This window comes from Oncorhynchus keta, unplaced genomic scaffold (genome assembly GCF_023373465.1).
Source record: "Oncorhynchus keta strain PuntledgeMale-10-30-2019 unplaced genomic scaffold, Oket_V2 Un_scaffold_14265_pilon_pilon, whole genome shotgun sequence".
In the NCBI taxonomy this organism is placed as follows: Eukaryota; Metazoa; Chordata; class Actinopteri; order Salmoniformes; family Salmonidae; genus Oncorhynchus; species Oncorhynchus keta.
In genome coordinates, this window is record NW_026290784.1 from 147,501 (window position 1) to 167,500 (window position 20,000).

General features: G+C 43.0%; 1 protein-coding gene and 2 long non-coding RNA genes across 3 annotated transcripts in view; 1 reads left to right on the forward strand and 2 right to left on the reverse strand.

Annotated features, from left to right (window-relative positions):
* Positions 1-967: 967 nt before the first annotated feature.
* LOC127927451 (uncharacterized) lies at positions 968-1,752 on the reverse strand. The gene is made up of 2 exons (XR_008127557.1): positions 1,348-1,752; positions 968-1,300 (listed from the first exon to the last, which is right to left on the reverse strand). It is a non-coding gene; the product is annotated as an uncharacterized LOC127927451 (long non-coding RNA).
* Positions 1,753-2,286: 534 nt separating this feature from the next.
* Positions 2,287-20,000, reverse strand: part of LOC118382335 (huntingtin-like) — a 53,800-nt gene continuing 36,086 nt past the window's right edge. Inside the window, 6 exon segments of the mRNA XM_052513919.1 lie at positions 2,287-2,540; positions 2,960-3,120; positions 4,023-4,185; positions 9,069-9,273; positions 13,368-13,581; positions 18,007-18,121. Of these exon segments, the coding sequence (XP_052369879.1) occupies positions 2,327-2,540; positions 2,960-3,120; positions 4,023-4,185; positions 9,069-9,273; positions 13,368-13,581; positions 18,007-18,121 (1,072 nt within the window). The 3' untranslated portion in view covers positions 2,287-2,326.
* LOC127927458 (uncharacterized) lies at positions 11,911-13,104 on the forward strand. Its single transcript, XR_008127586.1, has 5 exons — positions 11,911-12,042; positions 12,233-12,510; positions 12,577-12,738; positions 12,937-12,996; positions 13,063-13,104. It is a non-coding gene; the product is annotated as an uncharacterized LOC127927458 (long non-coding RNA).

Here is a 20,000-nt window from a genome sequence, read left to right on the forward strand (position 1 = left end):
TCATCATCCTCATGTCTCTTTTACAGTAGTTCTCATTCATTCATCATCCTCATGTCTCTTTTACAGTAGTTCTCATTCATTCATCATCCTCATGTCTCTTTTACAGTACTTCTCATTCATTCATCATCATTCACGTCTCTTTTACAGTAGTTCTCATTCATTCATCATCCTCATGTCTCTTTACAGTAGTTCTCATTCATTCATCATCCTCATGTCTCTTTTACAGTAGTTCTCATTCATTCATCATCCTTATGTCTCTTTTACAGTACTTCTCATTCATTCATCATCCTCATGTCTCTTTTACAGTAGTTCTCATTCATTCATCATCCTCATGTCTCTTTTACAGTACCCTATTCTCATTCATTCATCATCCTCATTCTCTTTTGCACTAGTATTCCCAGAGCCCTAGCACCCTATTCCCTATATAGTGCACTACTTTAGACCAGAACCCTACTATGGCACCCTATTCCCTATATAGTGCACTACTTTAGACCAGGGCCCTATGGCACACTATTCCCTATATAGTGCACTACATTAGACCAGAGCCCTATGGCACCCTATTCCCTATATAGTGCACTACTATAGACCAGAGCCCTATGGCAGAACCCTATTCCCTATATAGTAGCACTACTATAGACCAGAGCCCTATGGCACTACTTTAGACCAGAGCCCTATTCCCTATATAGTGCACTACATTAGACCAGAGCCCTATTCCCTATATAGTGCACTACTTTAGACCGGAACCCTATTCCCTATATAGTGCACTACTTTAGACCAGAGCCCTATAGAGCCCTATTCCCTATATAGTGCACTACTTTACCAAAGTAGGGAATAGAGTATCATTTGGGATGTATAAGACCTATCAATCAAAGCATCAGCTGTAAATCAGTCGGTTTAAATCATTACTTTGCCTGTTTGTAATAAAACACACTGAAAAATAGAAGTATGGAACTTTTAAACATTAGGAAATACTTTAGATTTGTTTATGGTTTTTATCGTATCTTGATTTCACATCACAACCAATGAAGTACTTCACAGGAAAATATACAATTCCAGGGTTTTCCCCTCTTTTTTTGGGGGGGGAGGGTTGAATATTATTTTTCTTAGTTCGTCATCAAGGTGCTGGAAGTCCCTCATGGTGGGTGTGTTGTTGTCCGTCTTAATGAATGGTCCGGGGGGAAACGAGGATGCAGGCGGGAACCAAAATAATCTTAAATGAGCCAATTATTTATTTCTTTCAATTTTTTTCTCTAGAAGGGAGTCGAGTACGAGCCTGTCGCTAGCTAGCAGTGTCCTAACACTGTTCCTCTGTCAGCTCTCTCCTGTATGTCTGGTACAGTAAGACACTCCTTCCTCTGTCAGCTCTCTCCTGTATGTCTGGTACAGTAAGACACTCCTTCCTCTGTCAGCTCTCTCCTGTATGTCTGGTACAGTAAGACACTCATCTGTCATGTCGCTTTCCTTTTGGCTCTTCAACGATGTCAGATCAGCAGCTGAGAGGGAAAGGAGATGAGGTCATCTGATTTGGACAAAGAAAGACTAGTTGTGTGTCCGTCCGTTTAATTGTTTGGTCTCTCTCCCTCTGTGATGTCTGGTGATAGGAGCTACATGTCTCTCTCCCTCTGTGATGTCTGGTGATAGGAGCTACATGTCTCTCTCCCTCTGTGATGTCTGGTGATAGGAGCTACATGTCTCTCTCTCTCTGTGATGTCTGGTGATAGGAGCTACATGTCTCTCTCTCTCCCTCTGTCTCTCTCTGTGATGTCCCCCTCTCCTCTGTGATGTCTCTCTGTCTCTGTGATGTCTCTGTCTCTCTCTCTCCCCCTCTCTCTCCCCCCATCTCTCTCTCTCTGTGATGTCTGGTGATCTACATGTCTCTCTCCCCCCCTCTCTCTCTGTGATGTCTCTGTCTCTCTCTCTCCCCCCCTCCCTCTGTGATGTCTGGTGATCTCATGTCTCTCCCCCTCTCTCTCCTCTCTCTGTCTCTCTCTCTCCCCCCCTCTCTCTCTCTGCCCCCCTCTCTCTCCTCTCCCCTCTCAGCTCATGTCTCCCTCTCTCCCCTCTCTCTGCCCCCATCTCTTTCTCTACCCCCCCCTCTCTCTGTCTCTCTCTCTGCCCCCCCTCCCCTCTCTCTCCTCTCTCTGTCCCCTCTCTCTCTCTCTCTCTGTCCCCCTCTCTCACTCTCCGTCCCCTCTCCCCCCCCCCTCTCTCTCCCCCCTCCTCTCACTCCGTCCCCCCCTCTCTCTCCGTCCCCCCTCGCCCCCCTCTCTCACTCTGTGTGATGTCTGTGTGATGTCTGGTGATAGGGGCTACATCTCTCTCTCTCTCAGAGTGATGTGTCTTGGTGGATACTCTGCAGACAGTCCAGTAGCTGCTGATAGGTGTTGCCAGGCGAGGCCACGGTCTGGAAGACAGACTGGAAGGCTCTGCGGTCCAACTCTTCATCCAGCTGGTGTCTGTAGAAGTCCAGGGCCACCAGACAGAACAGGCTGATGTCCACCACCTCACTCTTACCCATACGGCTGATGACATGGGGCAGGCTGGGGGGGGTTAAGGAGAGATGGAGGACAATATGACTTCTACTTCTCTACCACACACACACACAGAGACACACACAGAGAAACAGACACACACAGAGACACAGACACACACAGAGACACAGACACACACAGAGACAGACACAGACACACACAGACTGCACACAGACACACACACACACACACAGAGACAGACACAGACACAGACACACACACACACAGAGACACACACACACACACACAGACTACACACAAAGACACACACACACACACACAGAGACACACAAAGACACACACACACAGAGACAGATAGACACACACACAAAGACACAGACTGCACACACACACACACAGACACACAAAGACACACAAAGACACAGACACACTACACCCCCACCTGTCCCCTTCTCTAGTAAGGATACAGGGCAGAGACCCACTGGGAGGTGGAGGCAGAGATGAAGAAGCAAGACAGACTCCACATGGCCATGGCAACTGGGGTTCTCTGGGTGAAGTTAGACAGAGACAGTAACACCCAGTCTGTCACCATACTGGACTGGCCTGTAGCATGGAGGGTCTGGAACACCTGAGGGAGGAGAGGGGGAGGGAGGGGAGGGAGAGGGTTAGACAGAGACAGTAACACCCAGTCTGTCACCATACTGGACTGGCCTGTAGCATGGAGGGTCTGGAACACCTGAGGGAGGAGAGGGGGAGGGAGAGGGAGAGGGTTAGACAGAGACAGTAACACCCAGTCTGTCACCATACTGGACTGGCCTGTAGCATGGAGGGTCTGGAACACCTGAGGGAGGAGAGGGAGGGAGAGAGAGGGAGGAGAGGGAGGGAGGAGAGGGGGAGGGGGAGGGGAGAGGGAGGGAGGGAGGGAGGAGAGGGAGGGGGAGAGGGAGGAGAGGAGGGAGGGAGGGGAGGGAGAGGGAGGGAGAGAGGGGGAGAGAGGGAGGGAGGAGAGGGGAAGGGAGAGGGAGGAGAGAGGGAGGGAGGAGAGAGGGACTGGGAGGAGAGGGGGAGGGTCTGGAGGGAGGGAGGGAGGGAGAGGGAGGGAAGGAGAGAGGGAGGGAGGAGAGGGGAGAGGGAGGGGGAGGGAGGGAGGAGAGAGGGAGGAGAGAGGGAGGGAGGAGAGGGGGAGGAGAGGGGGAGGAGAGAGGGAGGGAGGAGGGAGAGAGGGAGGAGGAGGGAGAGGGAGAGGAGAGGAGGAGAGAGGGAGGAGAGAGGGAGAGGAGAGAGGGAGAGGAGAGAGGGAGGAGAGAGGGAGGAGAGAGGAAGAGAAGAGGGGGAGGAGGGAGAGAAGAGGGGGAGGAGGGAGAGAAGAGGGGGAGGAGGGAGAGAAGAGGGGGAGGGAGAAAGGAGAGTGGGGAAGGAGAAAGGGAGGGAGAAAGGAGAGTGGGGAAGGGGAGAGGGAGGAGAGAGGGAAGGAGAGAGAGATGGGGGGGTAGTGAAAGAGAGTGAGTTGTCTGCCATTCTCACACTGACCTTGTAGACCACAGTAGCCATGAACTGTGGGTAAGGCTGCTGATTGGACAGGAACTCTCCGATGACCTTGTTCATGACGTCCTGCGGAGGGAAGAAGTCGTCCAGGAACTGCGGAAGAATCCTGGCCACCACCCGTGCCTCGCTGGGTAAACCCTTACGGACCCTGGCACAACAAATGTAGGAAATATCGGAGCTAACGGACATGGAGAACCAGACATCAGGAAACAACTGTGAGACTGGGTCCATTGTTTGAAAATAAACAACCCCCCAAAAAGACTGGCTACATTGTTAGAAAATAGACAACCCCCCAAAAAGACTGGCCTCATTGTTAGAAAATAGACAACCCCCAAATAGACTGGCTACATTGTTAGACAACCCCCCAAAAAGACTGGCCTCATTGTTAGAAAATAGACAACCCCCCAAAAAGACTGGCTACATTGTTAGACAACCCCCCAAAAAGACTGGCCTCATTGTTAGAAAATAGACAACCCCCCAAAAAGACTGGCCTCATTGTTAGAAAATAGACAACCCCCCAAAAAGACTGGCTACATTGTTAGAAAATAGACAACCCCCCAAAAAGACTGGCCTCATTGTTAGAAAATAGACAACCCCCCAAAAAGACTGGCCTCATTGTTAGAAAATAGACAACCCCCCAAAAAGACTGGCCTCATTGTTAGAAAATAGACAACCCCCCAAAAAGACTGGCCTCATTGTTAGAAAATAGACAACCCCCCAAAAAGACTGGCTACATTGTTAGAAAATAGACAACCCCCCAAAAAGACTGGCTACATTGTTAGAAAATAGACAACCCCCCAAAAAGACTGGCCTCATTGTTAGAAAATAGACAACCCCCAAAAGACTGGCCTACATTGTTTGTAATAGACAACCCCCAAAAGACTGGCCTCATTGTTAGAAAATAGACAACCCCCCAAATATAACAGTGGCTACATTGTTTGAAAATAGAAACCCCCATGGTAAACCATCACGCAGATAATGAGAAACCATCAGAAAGACTGGCTACATTGTTTGAAAATAAAATCCCCAGATATAAAAGACTGGCCTCATTGTTAGAAAATGAGAAACCATCAAACCAGATATATAACAGTCTGGCCTATGGTTAGAATATGAGAAACCATAAAAGAGTCTGTTGCTAAACAGATATATAACATCCCCAGTCTGTTACTATTGTTAGAAAATCTGTTACTAATGAGAAATATAACCAGATATATAACAGTCTGTTGCTATGGTTAATATGAGAAACCATCAAACCAGATATATAACAGTCTGTTACTATGGTTAATATGAGAAACCATCAAACCAGATATATAACAGTCTGTTACTATGGTTAATATGAGAAACCATCAAACCAGATATATAACAGTCTGTTACTATGGTTAATATGAGAAACCATCAAACCAGATATATAACAGTCTGTTACTATGGTAAACCATCAAACCAGATATATAACAGTCTGTTACTATGGTTAATATGAGAAACCATCAAACCAGATATATAACAGTCTGTTACTATGGTTAATATGAGAAACCATCAAACCAGATATATAACAGTCTGTTACTATGGTAAACCATCACCAGATATATAACAGTCTGTTACTATGGTTAATATGAGAAACCATCAAACCAGATATATAACAGTCTGTTACTATGGTTAATATGAGAAACCATCAAACCAGATATATAACAGTCTGTTACTATGGTTAATATGAGAAACCATCAAACCAGATATATAACAGTCTGTTACTATGGTAAACCATCAAACCAGATATATAACAGTCTGTTACTATGGTTAATATGAGAAACCATCAAACCAGATATATAACAGTCTGTTACTATGGTAAACCATCAAACCAGATATATAACAGTCTGTTACTATGGTTAATATGAGAAACCATCAAACCAGATATATAACAGTCTGTTACTATGGTTAATATGAGAAACCATCAAACCAGATATATAACAGTCTGTTACTATGGTTAATATGAGAAACCATCACAACAGATATATAACAGTCTGTTACTATGGTTAATATGAGAAACCATCACACCAGATATATAACAGTCTGTTGCTATGGTTAATATGAGAAACCATCAAACCAGATATATAACAGTCTGTTACTATGGTTAATATGAGAAACCATCAAACCAGATATATAACAGTCTGTTACTATGGTAAACCATCAAACCAGATATATAACAGTCTGTTACTATGGTTAATATGAGAAACCATCAAACCAGATATATAACAGTCTGTTACTATGGTTAATATGATAAACCATCAAACCAGATATATAACAGTCTGTTACTATGGTTAATATGAGAAACCATCAAACCAGATATATAACAGTCTGTTACTATGGTTAATATGAGAAACCATCAAACCAGATATATAACAGTCTGTTACTATGGTTAATATGAGAAACCATCAAACCAGATATATAACAGTCTGTTGCTATGGTTAATATGAGAAACCATCAAACCAGATATATAACAGTCTGTTACTATGGTTAATATGAGAAACCATCAAACCAGATATATAACAGTCTGTTACTATGGTTAATATGAGAAACCATCAAACCAGATATATAACAGTCTGTTACTATGGTTAATATGAGAAACCATCACACCAGATATATAACAGTCTGTTACTATGGTTAATATGAGAAACCATCAAACCAGATATATAACAGTCTGTTACTATGGTTAATATGAGAAACCATCAAACCAGATATATAACAGTCTGTTACTATGGTTAATATGAGAAACCATCACACCAGATATATAACAGTCTGTTACTATGGTTAATATGAGAAACCATCAAACCAGATATATAACAGTCTGTTACTATGGTTAATATGAGAAACCATCACACCAGATATATAACAGTCTGTTACTATGGTTAATATGAGAAACCATCAAACCAGATATATAACAGTCTGTTACTATGGTTAATATGATAAACCATCAAACCAGATATATAACAGTCTGTTACTATGGTTAATATGAGAAACCATCAAACCAGATATATAACAGTCTGTTACTATGGTTAATATGAGAAACCATCAAACCAGATATATAACAGTCTGTTACTATGGTTAATATGAGAAACCATCAAACCAGATATATAACAGTCTGTTACTATGGTTAATATGAGAAACCATCAAACCAGATATATAACAGTCTGTTGAAACCATCAAACCTATGGTTACTATATGAGAAACCATCAAACCAGATATATAACAGTCTGTTACTATGGTAAACCATCAAACCAGATATATAACAGTCTGTTACTATGGTAAACCATCAAACCAGATATATAACAGTCTGTTGATGATTAAACCATCAAACCAGATATATAACAGTCTGTTACTATGGTTAATATGAGAAACCATCAAACCAGATATATAACAGTCTGTTACTATGGTTAATATGAGAAACCATCAAACCAGATATATAACAGTCTGTTACTATGGTTAATATGAGAAACCAGATATCAACACCAGATATATAACAGTCTGTTACTATGGTTAATATGAGAAACCATCAATACCAGATATATAACAGTCTGTTACTATGGTTAATATGAGAAACCATCAAACCAGATATATAACAGTCTGTTACTATGGAAACCATCAAACCAGATATATATGGAGAAACCATCAAACCAGATATATAACAGTCTGTTACTATGGTTAATATGAGAAACCATCAAACCAGATATATAACAGTCTGTTACTATGGTAAACCATCAAACCAGATATATAACAGTCTGTTAATATGAGAAACCATCAAACCAGATATATAACAGTCTGTTACTATGGTTAATATGAGAAACCATCACACCAGATATATAACAGTCTGTTACTATGGTAAACCATCAAACCAGATATATAACAGTCTGTTACTATGGTTAATATGAGAAACCATCAAACCAGATATATAACAGTCTGTTACTATGGTTAATATGAGAAACCATCAAACCAGATATATAACAGTCTGTTACTATGGTTAATATGAGAAACCATCAAACCAGATATATAACAGTCTGTTACTATGGTTAATATGAGAAACCATCAAACCAGATATATAACAGTCTGTTGCTATGGTTAATATGAGAAACCATCAAACCAGATATATAACAGTCTGTTACTATGGTTAATATGAGAAACCATCAAACCAGATATATAACAGTCTGTTACTATGGTTAATATGAGAAACCATCAAACCAGATATATAACAGTCTGTTGCTATGGTTAATATGAGAAACCTGTTTCCATTACATTCATTTATCAGATAACAGTAACGTTATGTGAGTTGTGTGTCTGATAGAGGGTTGTGTGTCTGATAGAGGGTTGTGTGTAGACTGTGTTGTGTGTAGACTGTGTTGTGTGTAGACTGTGTTGTGTGTAGACTGTGTTGTGTGTAGACTGTGTTGTGTGTAGACTGTGTAGTGTGTAGACTGTGTTGTGTGTAGACTGTGTTGCGTGTAGACTGTGTTGCGTGTAGACTGTGTTGTGTGTAGACTGTGTTGCGTGTAGACTGTGTTGTGTGTCTGATAGAGGGTTGTGTGTAGACTGTGTTGTGTGTAGACTGTGTTGTGTGTAGACTGTGTTGTGTGTCTGATAGAGGGTTGTGTGTAGACTGTTGTGTGTCTGATAGAGGGTTGTGTGTAGACTGTGTTGTGTGTCTGATAGAGGGTTGTGTGTAGACTGTGTTGTGTGTCTGTTTAGACTGTGTTGTGTGTAGACTGTGTTGTGTGTAGACTGTGTTGTGTGTAGACTGTGTTGTGTGTAGACTGTGTTGTGTGTAGACTGTGTTGTGTGTAGACTGTGTTGTGTGTAGACTGTGTTGTGTGTAGACTGTGTTGTGTGTCTGATAGAGGGTTGTGTGTAGACTGTGTTGTGTTTAGACTGTGTTGTGTGTAGACTGTGTTGTGTGTAGACTGTGTTGTGTGTAGACTGTGTTGTGTGTAGACTGTGTTGTGTGTAGACTGTGTTGTGTGTAGACTGTGTTTTCGTCACAACCCCTACCTGTCGAAGAGCACAGATACCCTCTCCATGGCAACGATGACAGACTCGCTGTCGGGGGCCTGAGGGTCGACAGCGCCGGCCGGGCGACCAGGGCTGGCCTTCTCCTTGCCTGAGGAGAAAGCAACAGGACCCGAGGTCACCTCTGACCCCTGACCTCTAACCTCTGACCCCATCACCTCTGACCCCGACGCTGAGGTACGCACCGCTGGGAGGATGAGAGGGTGATTCGTCGTGATTATTCAATTATTAAACGATTGTTTGATGGAAAAGTTATTTTTATTCATAGACAAAGCTGGTTTTGGGGGGGAGGGGTAGCCTGGGTACCCAGTCTGTCTGGCTAACATTCCACACCTTGTACTCTTGTCATTGCAAATGTGGAATGTTAGCTAAACAGACTGGTACACCCAGGCTAGTTTGTGAGGTAGGAGTTTGTACGATTGGGGTTAGTTAATTGGTCATAGGAGGGAATCTTGTTTTCCTGTCCTGGGAAGAAAGGGGATTCTTAGAATTGTTAGCATTAGCTAGTTACTTTATTATGTTAGTGTTAGCTATATTAGCGATAGCCTCTACATTGTTATGTTAGCGATAGCCTCTACATTGTTGTGTTAGCGATAGCCTCTACATTGTTATGTTAGCTATAGCCTCTACATTGTTATGTTAGCGATAGCCTCTACATTGTTATGTTAGCGATAGCTATAGCCTCTACATTGTTATGTTAGCGATAGCCTCTACATTGTTATGTTAGCGATAGCCTCTACATTGTTATGTTAACGATAGCCTCTACATTGTTATGTTAACGATAGCCTCTACATTGTTATGTTAACGATAGCCTCTACATTGCTATGTTAACGATAGCCTCTACATTGCTATGTTAACGATAGCCTCTACATTGTTATGTTAGCGATAGCTATAGCCTCTACATTGTTATGTTAACGATAGCCTCTACATTGTTATGCGATAGCCTCTACATTGTTATGTTAGCGATAGCTATAGCCTCTACATTGTTATGTTAGCGATAGCCTCTACATTGTTATGTTAGCATTGTTATGTTAGATAGCCTCTACATTGTTATGTTAGCGATAGCCTCTACATTGTTATGTTAGCGATAGCCTCTACATTGTTATGTTAGCGATAGCCTCTACATTGTTATGTTAGCGATAGCCTCTACATTGTTATGTTAGCGATAGCCTCTACATTGTTATGTTAGCTATAGCTATAGCCTCTACATTGTTATGTTAGCGATAGCCTCTACATTGTTATGTTAGCGATAGCCTCTACATTGTTATGTTAGCGATAGCCTCTACATTGTTATGTTAGCGATAGCCTCTACATTGTTATGTTAGCGATAGCGATAGCCTCTACATTGTTATGTTAGCGATAGCCTCTACATTGTTATGTTAACGATAGCCTCTACATTGTTATGTTAACGATAGCCTCTACATTGTTATGTTAGCGATAGCTATAGCCTCTACATTGTTATGTTAGCGATAGCCTCTACATTGTTATGTTAGCGATAGCCTCTACATTGTTATGTTAGCGATAGCCTCTACATTGTTATGTTAGCGATAGCCTCTACATTGTTATGTTAGCGATAGCCTCTACATTGTTATGTTAGCGATAGCCTCTACATTGTTATGTTAGCGATAGCCTCTACATTGTTATGTTAGCGATAGCCTCTACATTGTTATGTTAGCTATAGCTATAGCCTCTACATTGTTATGTTAGCGATAGCTTCTACATTGTTATGTTAGCGATAGCCTCTACATTGTTATGTTAGCGATAGCCTCTACATTGTTATGTTAGCGATAGCCTCTACATTGTTATGTTAGCGATAGCCTCTACATTGTTATGTTAGCGATAGCCTCTACATTGTTATGTTAGCGATAGCCTCTACATTGTTATGTTAGCGATAGCCTCTACATTGTTATGTTAGCGATAGCCTCTACATTGTTATGTTAGCAATAGCCTTTACATTGTTATGTTAGCGATAGCTATAGCCTCTACATTGTTATGTTAGCCTCTACATTGTTATGTTAGCGATAGCAATTGCCTCTACATTGTTATAATGGCTAATAGTTCATTGTCTTGGAACTACATATATGCAGGGCTAGGCTAGTTAGCATTAGTTAGATGATACTAGGTAGATGTTACCTGTGTACATGCAGGGCTAAGCTAGCTGGCGTTAGTTAGATGATACTAGGTATAGATAGATGTTACCTGTGTACATGCAGGGCTAGGCTAGTTAGCATTAGTTAGATGATACTAGGTAGATGTTACCTGTGTACATGCAGGGCTAAGCTAGCTGGCGTTAGTTAGATGATACTAGGTATAGGTAGATGTTACCCGTGTACATGCAGGGCTAAGCTAGCTGGCGTTAGTTAGATGATACTAGGTATAGAGAGATGTTACCTGTGTACATGCAGGGCTAAGCTAGCTGGCGTTGGTTAGATGATACTAGGTATAGTTAGATGATACTAGGTATAGGTAGATGTTACCCGTGTACATGCAGGGCTAAGCTAGCTAGCGTTAGTTAGTTAGATGATACTAGGTATAGGTAGATGTTACCTGTGTACATGCAGGGCTAAGCTAGCTAGCGTAAGTTAGATGACACTAGGTATAGATAGATGTTACCCGTGTACATGCAGGGCTAAGCTAGCTAGCGTTAGTTAGATGATACTAGGTATAGATAGATGTTACCTGTGTACATGCAGGGCTAAGCTAGCTAGGGTTAGTTAGTTAGATGATACTAGGTATAGATAGATGTTACCTGTGTACATGCAGGGCTAAGCTAGCTAGGGTTAGTTAGTTAGTTAGTTAGTTAGTTAGATGATACTAGGTATAGGTAGATGTTACCTGTGTACATGCAGGGCTAAGCTAGCTAGCGTTAGTTAGATGATACTAGGTATAGATAGATGTTACCTGTGTACATGCAGGGCTAAGCTAGCTAGCGTTAGTTAGATGATACTAGGTATAGGTAGATGTTACCTGTGTACATGCAGGGCTAAGCTAGCTAGCGTTAGTTAGATGATACTAGGTATAGGTAGATGTTACCTGTGTACATGCAGGGCTAAGCTAGCTAGCGTTAGTTAGATGATACTAGGTATAGATAGATGTTACCTGTGTACATGCAGGGCTAAGCTAGCTAGGGTTAGTTAGTTAGTTAGTTAGATGATACTAGGTATAGGTAGATGTTACCTGTGTACATGCAGGGCTAAGCTAGCTAGCGTTAGTTAGATGATACTAGGTATAGATAGATGTTACCTGTGTACATGCAGGGCTAAGCTAGCTAGCGTTAGTTAGATGATACTAGGTATAGGTAGATGTTACCTGTGTACATGCAGGGCTAAGCTAGCTAGCGTTAGTTAGATGATACTAGGTATAGGTAGATGTTACCTGTGTACATGCAGGGCTAAGCTAGCTAGCGTTAGTTAGATGATACTAGGTATAGGTAGATGTTACCCGTGTACATGCAGGGCTAAGCTAGCTAGCGTTAGTTAGATGATACTAGGTATAGGTAGATGTTACCTGTGTACATGCAGGGCTAAGCTAGCTAGCGTTAGTTAGTTAGATGATACTAGGTATAGTTAGATGATACTAGGTATAGGTAGATGTTACCTGTGTACATGCAGGGCTAAGCTAGCTAGCGTTAGTTAGATGATACTAGGTATAGGTAGATGTTACCTGTGTACATGCAGGGCTAAGCTAGCTAGCGTTAGTTAGATGATACTAGGTATAGGTAGATGTTACCTGTGTACATGCAGGGCTAAGCTAGCTAGCGTTAGTTAGATGATACTAGGTATAGGTAGATGTTACCTGTGTACATGCAGGGCTAAGCTAGCTAGCGTTAGTTAGATGATACTAGGTACAGGTAGATGTTACCTGTGTACATGCAGGGCTAAGCTAACTAGCGTTAGTTAGATGATACTAGGTATAGAGAGATGTTACCTGTGTACATGCAGGGCTAAGCTAGCTAGCGTTAGTTAGATGATACTAGGTATAGGTAGATGTTACCCGTGTACATGCAGGGCTAAGCTAACTAGCGTTAGTTAGATGATACTAGGTATAGAGAGATGTTACCTGTGTACATGCAGGGCTAAGCTAGCTAGCGTTAGTTAGTTAGATGATACTAGGTATAGTTAGATGATACTAGGTATAGGTAGATGTTACCCGTGTACATGCAGGGCTAAGCTAACTAGCGTTAGTTAGATGATACTAGGTATAGAGAGATGTTACCTGTGTACATGCAGGGCTAAGCTAGCTAGCGTTAGTTAGATGATACTAGGTACAGGTAGATGTTACCTGTGTACATGCAGGTGAGCATGAGTCCCAGTGCAGACATGGCTCTGTGAGGGCTTGGCATGTTAACCCGGTCGACACTCAGTTTAACCAGTGTCTCTCCGTCCATACGAGACAGCTGCTCCGACAGCAGGAGGCGCTCCAACCCACGCAACACACAGTGGTAGATCACTGAGGGGGTGGAGTCTTCACTGGCTGATACCATCACACCACACATCTAGAGAGGTGGAGGGGGGCGGAGCCAGAGAGAGGTGGAGGGGGGCGGAGCCAGAGAGAGGTGGAGGGGGGCGGAGCCAGAGAGAGGTGGAGGGGGGCAGAGCCAGAGAGAGGTGGAGGGGGGCGGAGCCAGAGAGAGGTGGAGGGGGGCGGAGCCAGAGAGGGGTGGAGGGGGGCGGAGCCAGAGAGAGGTGGAGGGGGGCGGAGCCAGAGAGAGATGGAGGGGGGCGGAGCCAGAGAGAGGTGGAGGGGGGCGGAGCCAGAGAGAGGTGGAGGGGGGCGGAGCCAGAGAGAGGTGGAGGGGGGCGGAGCCAGAGAGAGGTGGAGGTGGAGGGAGGGGGGCGGAGCCAGAGAGAGGTGGAGGGGGGCGGAGCCAGAGAGAGATGGAGGGGGCAGAGCCGGAGAGAGAGGTGGAGGGGGGCGGAGCCAGAGAGAGGTGGAGGGGGGCGGAGCCAGAGAGAGGTGGAGGGGGGCGGAGCCAGAGAGAGATGGAGGGGGCAGAGGGAGAGAGAGGTGGAGGGGGCAGAGGGAGAGAGAGGTGGAGGGGGCAGAGGGAGAGAGAGGTGGAGGGGGCAGAGGGAGAGAGAGGTGGAGGGGGGCGGAGGGAGAGAGAGGTGGATTAGTACTACAGTACTAACCTGTATAACCCCAGCAGTACTACAGTACTAACCTGTATAACCCCAGCAGTACTAACCTGTATAACCCCAGCAGTACTACAGTACTAACCTGTATAACCCCAGCAGTACTAACCTGTATAACCCCAGCAGTACTACAGTACTAACCTGTATAACCCCAGCAGTACTACAGTACTAACCTGTATAACCCCAGCAGTACTACAGTACTAACCTGTATAACCCAGCAGTACTACAGTACTAACCTGTATAACCCCAGCAGTACTACAGTACTAACCTGTATAACCTCAGCAGTACTAACCTGTATAACCCCAGCAGTACTACAGTACTAACCTGTATAACCCCAGCAGTACTACAGTACTAACCTGTATAACCCCAGCAGTACTAACCTGTATAACCCCAGCAGTACTACAGTACTAACCTGTATAACCCCAGCAGTACTAACCTGTATAACCCCAGCAGTACTACAGTACTAACCTGTATAACCCCAGCAGTACTACAGTACTAACCTGTATAACCCCAGCAGTACTACAGTACTAACCTGTATAACCCCAGCAGTACTACAGTACTAACCTGTATAACCCCAGCAGTACTAACCTGTATAACCCCAGCAGTACTACAGTACTAACCTGTATAACCCAGCAGTACTACAGTACTAACCTGTATAACCCCAGCAGTACTACAGTACTAACCTGTATAACCCCAGCAGTACTACAGTACTAACCTGTATAACCCCAGCAGTACTACAGTACTAACCTGTATAACCCCAGCAGTACTAACCTGTATAACCCAGCAGTACTACAGTACTAACCTGTATAACCCCAGCAGTACTACAGTACTAACCTGTATAACCCCAGCAGTACTACAGTACTAACCTGTATAACCCCAGCAGTACTACAGTACTAACCTGTATAACCCCAGCAGTACTAACAGTATACTAACCTGTATAACCCCAGCAGTACTACAGTACTAACCTGTATAACCCCAGCAGTACTACAGTACTAACCTGTATAACCCCAGCAGTACTAACCTGTATAACCCCAGCAGTACTACAGTACTAACCTGTATAACCCCAGCAGTACTACAGTACTAACCTGTATAACCCCAGCAGTACTACAGTACTAACCTGTATAACCCCAGCAGTACTAACCTGTATAACCCAGCAGTACTAACCTGTATAACCCCAGCAGTACTACAGTACTAACCTGTATAACCCCAGCAGTACTAACCTGTATAACCCAGCAGTACTACAGTACTAACCTGTATAACCCCAGCAGTACTACAGTACTAACCTGTATAACCCCAGCAGTACTACAGTACTAACCTGTATAACCCCAGCAGTACTACAGTACTAACCTGTATAACCCCAGCAGTACTACAGTACTAACCTGTATAACCCAGCAGTACTACAGTACTAACCTGTATAACCCCAGCAGTACTACAGTACTAACCTGTATAACCCCAGCAGTACTAACCTGTATAACCCCAGCAGTACTACAGTACTAACCTGTATAACCCCAGCAGTACTACAGTACTAACCTGTATAACCCCAGCAGTACTACAGTACTAACCTGTATAACCCCAGCAGTACTAACCTGTATAACCCCAGCAGTACTACAGTACTAACCTGTATAACCCCAGCAGTACTACAGTACTAACCTGTATAACCCCAGCAGTACTACAGTACTAACCTGTATAACCCCAGCAGTACTACAGTACTAACCTGTATAACCCCAGCAGTACTAACCTGTATAACCCCAGCAGTACTACAGTACTAACCTGTATAACCCCAGCAGTACTAACCTGTATAACCCCAGCAGTACTACAGTACTAACCTGTATAACCCCAGCAGTACTACAGTACTAACCTGTATAACCCCAGCAGTACTACAGTACTAACCTGTATAACCCCAGCAGTACTACAGTACTAACCTGTATAACCCCAGCAGTACTAACCTGTATAACCCAGCAGTACTAACCTGTATAACCCCAGCAGTACTACAGTACTAACCTGTATAACCCCAGCAGTACTAACCTGTATAACCCAGCAGTACTACAGTACTAACCTGTATAACCCCAGCAGTACTACAGTACTAACCTGTATAACCCCAGCAGTACTACAGTACTAACCTGTATAACCCCAGCAGTACTACAGTACTAACCTGTATAACCCAGCAGTACTACAGTACTAACCTGTATAACCCCAGCAGTACTACAGTACTAACCTGTATAACCCCAGCAGTACTAACCTGTATAACCCCAGCAGTACTAACCTGTATAACCCCAGCAGTACTACAGTACTAACCTGTATAACCCCAGCAGTACTACAGTACTAACCTGTATAACCCCAGCAGTACTAACCTGTATAACCCCAGCAGTACTACAGTACTAACCTGTATAACCCCAGCAGTACTACAGTACTAACCTGTATAACCCCAGCAGTACTACAGTACTAACCTGTATAACCCCAGCAGTACTACAGTACTAACCTGTATAACCCCAGCAGTACTAACCTGTATAACCCCAGCAGTACTACAGTACTAACCTGTATAACCCCAGCAGTACTACAGTACTAACCTGTATAACCCCAGCAGTACTACAGTACTAACCTGTATAACCCCAGCAGTACTAACCTGTATAACCCAGCAGTACTAACCTGTATAACCCCAGCAGTACTACAGTACTAACCTGTATAACCCCAGCAGTACTACAGTACTAACCTGTATAACCCCAGCAGTACTAACCTGTATAACCCAGCAGTACTACAGTACTAACCTGTATAACCCCAGCAGTACTACAGTACTAACCTGTATAACCCCAGCAGTACTACAGTACTAACCTGTATAACCCAGCAGTACTACAGTACTAACCTGTATAACCCCAGCAGTACTACAGTACTAACCTGTATAACCCAGCAGTACTAACCTGTATAACCCCAGCAGTACTACAGTACTAACCTGTATAACCCCAGCAGTACTAACCTGTATAACCCAGCAGTACTACAGTACTAACCTGTATAACCCAGCAGTACTACAGTACTAACCTGTATAACCCCAGCAGTACTACAGTACTAACCTGTATAACCCCAGCAGTACTAACCTGTATAACCCCAGCAGTACTAACCTGTATAACCCAGCAGTACTACAGTACTAACCTGTATAACCCCAGCAGTACTACAGTACTAACCTGTATAACCCCAGCAGTACTAACCTGTATAACCCAGCAGTACTACAGTACTAACCTGTATAACCCAGCAGTACTAACCTGTATAACCCAGCAGTACTACAGTACTAACCTGTATAACCCCAGCAGTACTACAGTACTAACCTGTATAACCCCAGCAGTACTAACCTGTATAACCCCAGCAGTACTAACCTGTATAACCCCAGCAGTACTACAGTACTAACCTGTATAACCCAGCAGTACTAACCTGTATAACCCCAGCAGTACTACAATACTAACCTGTATAACCCAGCAGTACTAACCTGTATAACCCCAGCAGTACTACAGTACTAACCTGTATAACCCCAGCAGTACTAACCTGTATAACCCAGCAGTACTACAGTACTAACCTGTATAACCCAGCAGTACTACAGTACTAACCTGTATAACCCCAGCAGTACTAACCTGTATAACCCCAGCAGTACTAACCTGTATAACCCCAGCAGTACTACAGTACTAACCTGTATAACCCCAGCAGTACTACAGTACTAACCTGTATAACCCCAGCAGTACTAACCTGTATAACCCCAGCAGTACTACAGTACTAACCTGTATAACCCCAGCAGTACTAACCTGTATAACCCCAGCAGTAAACTCGGCTCCTACATCCAGAGGGTAGTTCTCCATCATGTAAAAGGCCACAGCACACATCACCAAGACATGCTGCTGGTTGTGCAGATTCACACAGCTGAGAGACATAGAGACAGAGAGAGAGAGAGACACAGAGACACAGAGAGAGAGACAGAGAGAGACAGACAGAGAGAGAGACAGAGAGAGAGAGAGAGACAGAGAGAGAGAGAAAGAAAGAGACAGAGAGAGAGATACATGAATACCATTGGGGTTATTATAATATAAACCACAGTTATTATAATATAAACATTGGGGTTATTATAATATAAACAGTTTAGTGAATACAGGGGTTATTATAATATAAAGATTGGGGTTATTATAATAGAAACCAGAGGGAGATTATAAGAGACATTGGGTTTATTATAATATAAACCATTGGGGTTATTATAATATAAACCATTGGGGTTATTATAATATAAACCATTGGGGTTATTATAATATAAACCATTGGGGTTATTATAATATAAACCATTGGGGTTATTATAATATAAACCATTGGGGTTATTATAATATAAACCATTGGGGTTATTATAATATAAACCATTGGGGTTATTATAATATAAACCATTGGGGTTATTATAATATAAACCATTGGGGTTATTATAATATAAACCATTGGGGTTATTATAATATAAACCATTGGGGTTATTATAATATAAACCATTGGGGTTATTATAATATAAACCATTGGGGTTATTATAATATAAACCATTGGGGTTATTATAATATAAACCATTGGGGTTATTATAATATAAACCATTGGGGTTATTATAATATAAACCATTGGGGTTATTATAATATAAACTATTGGGGTTATTATAATATAAACCATTGGGGTTATTATAATATAAACCATTGGGGTTATTATAATATAAACCAGTTTAGTGAATACCATTGGGGTTATTATAATATAAACCATTGGGGTTATTATAATATAAACCATTGGGGTTATTATAATATAAACCATTGGGGTTATTATAATATAAACCATTGGGGTTATTATAATATAAACCATTGGGGTTATTATAATATAAACCATTGGGGTTATTATAATATAAACCAGTTTAGTGAATACCATTGGGGTTATTATAATATAAACCATTGGGGTTATTATAATATAAACCAGTTTAGTGAATACCATTGGGGTTATTATAATATAAACCAGTTTAGTGAATACCATAGCATGGTTTAGTCTGGTATTAACACCAAGGGAGGGTTGAACCTTGGGACAAGGCTCTGATCAAGTAGCCACCCTTTGCCATGACGACAGCTTTGCACACTCTTGGCATTCTCTCAACCAGCTTCACCTGGAATGCTTTTCCAACAGTCTTGAAGGAGTTCCCACATATGCTGAGCACTTGTTGGCTGCTTTTCCTTCACTGAAGTCCAACTCATCCCAAACCATTTTAATTGGACTCCGTCTGGCCGTCTGTCTGTCTGTGTTACTCACTGTGCTACGGCCCGTAGGTTACTCAGTATGTAGTCTGTGTGTGTGTGTGTGTTACTCACTGTGCTGTGGCCCGTAGGTTATTCAGTATGTAGTCTGTGTGTGTGTGTGTGTGTGTGTGTGTGTGTGTGTGTGTGTGTTACTCACTGTGCTACGGCCCGTAGGTTACTCAGTATGTAGTCTGTGTGTGTGAATCAGTGTGTGTGTGTGTGTGTGTGTGTTACTCACTGTACTACGGCCCGTAGGTTACTCAGTATGTAGTCTGTGTGTGTGTGTGTGTGTGTTACTCACTGTGCTACAGCCCGTAGGTTACTCAGTATGTAGTCTGTGTGTGTGTGTGTGTGTGTGTTACTCACACACACACACCACAGGTTTCAGTATGTAGTCTGTGTTACTCACTGTGCTGAACACACACACGGCCCGTAGGTTATTCAGTATGTAGTCTGTGTGTGTGTGTGTGTGTGTTACTCACTGTGCTACACCCAGGTTA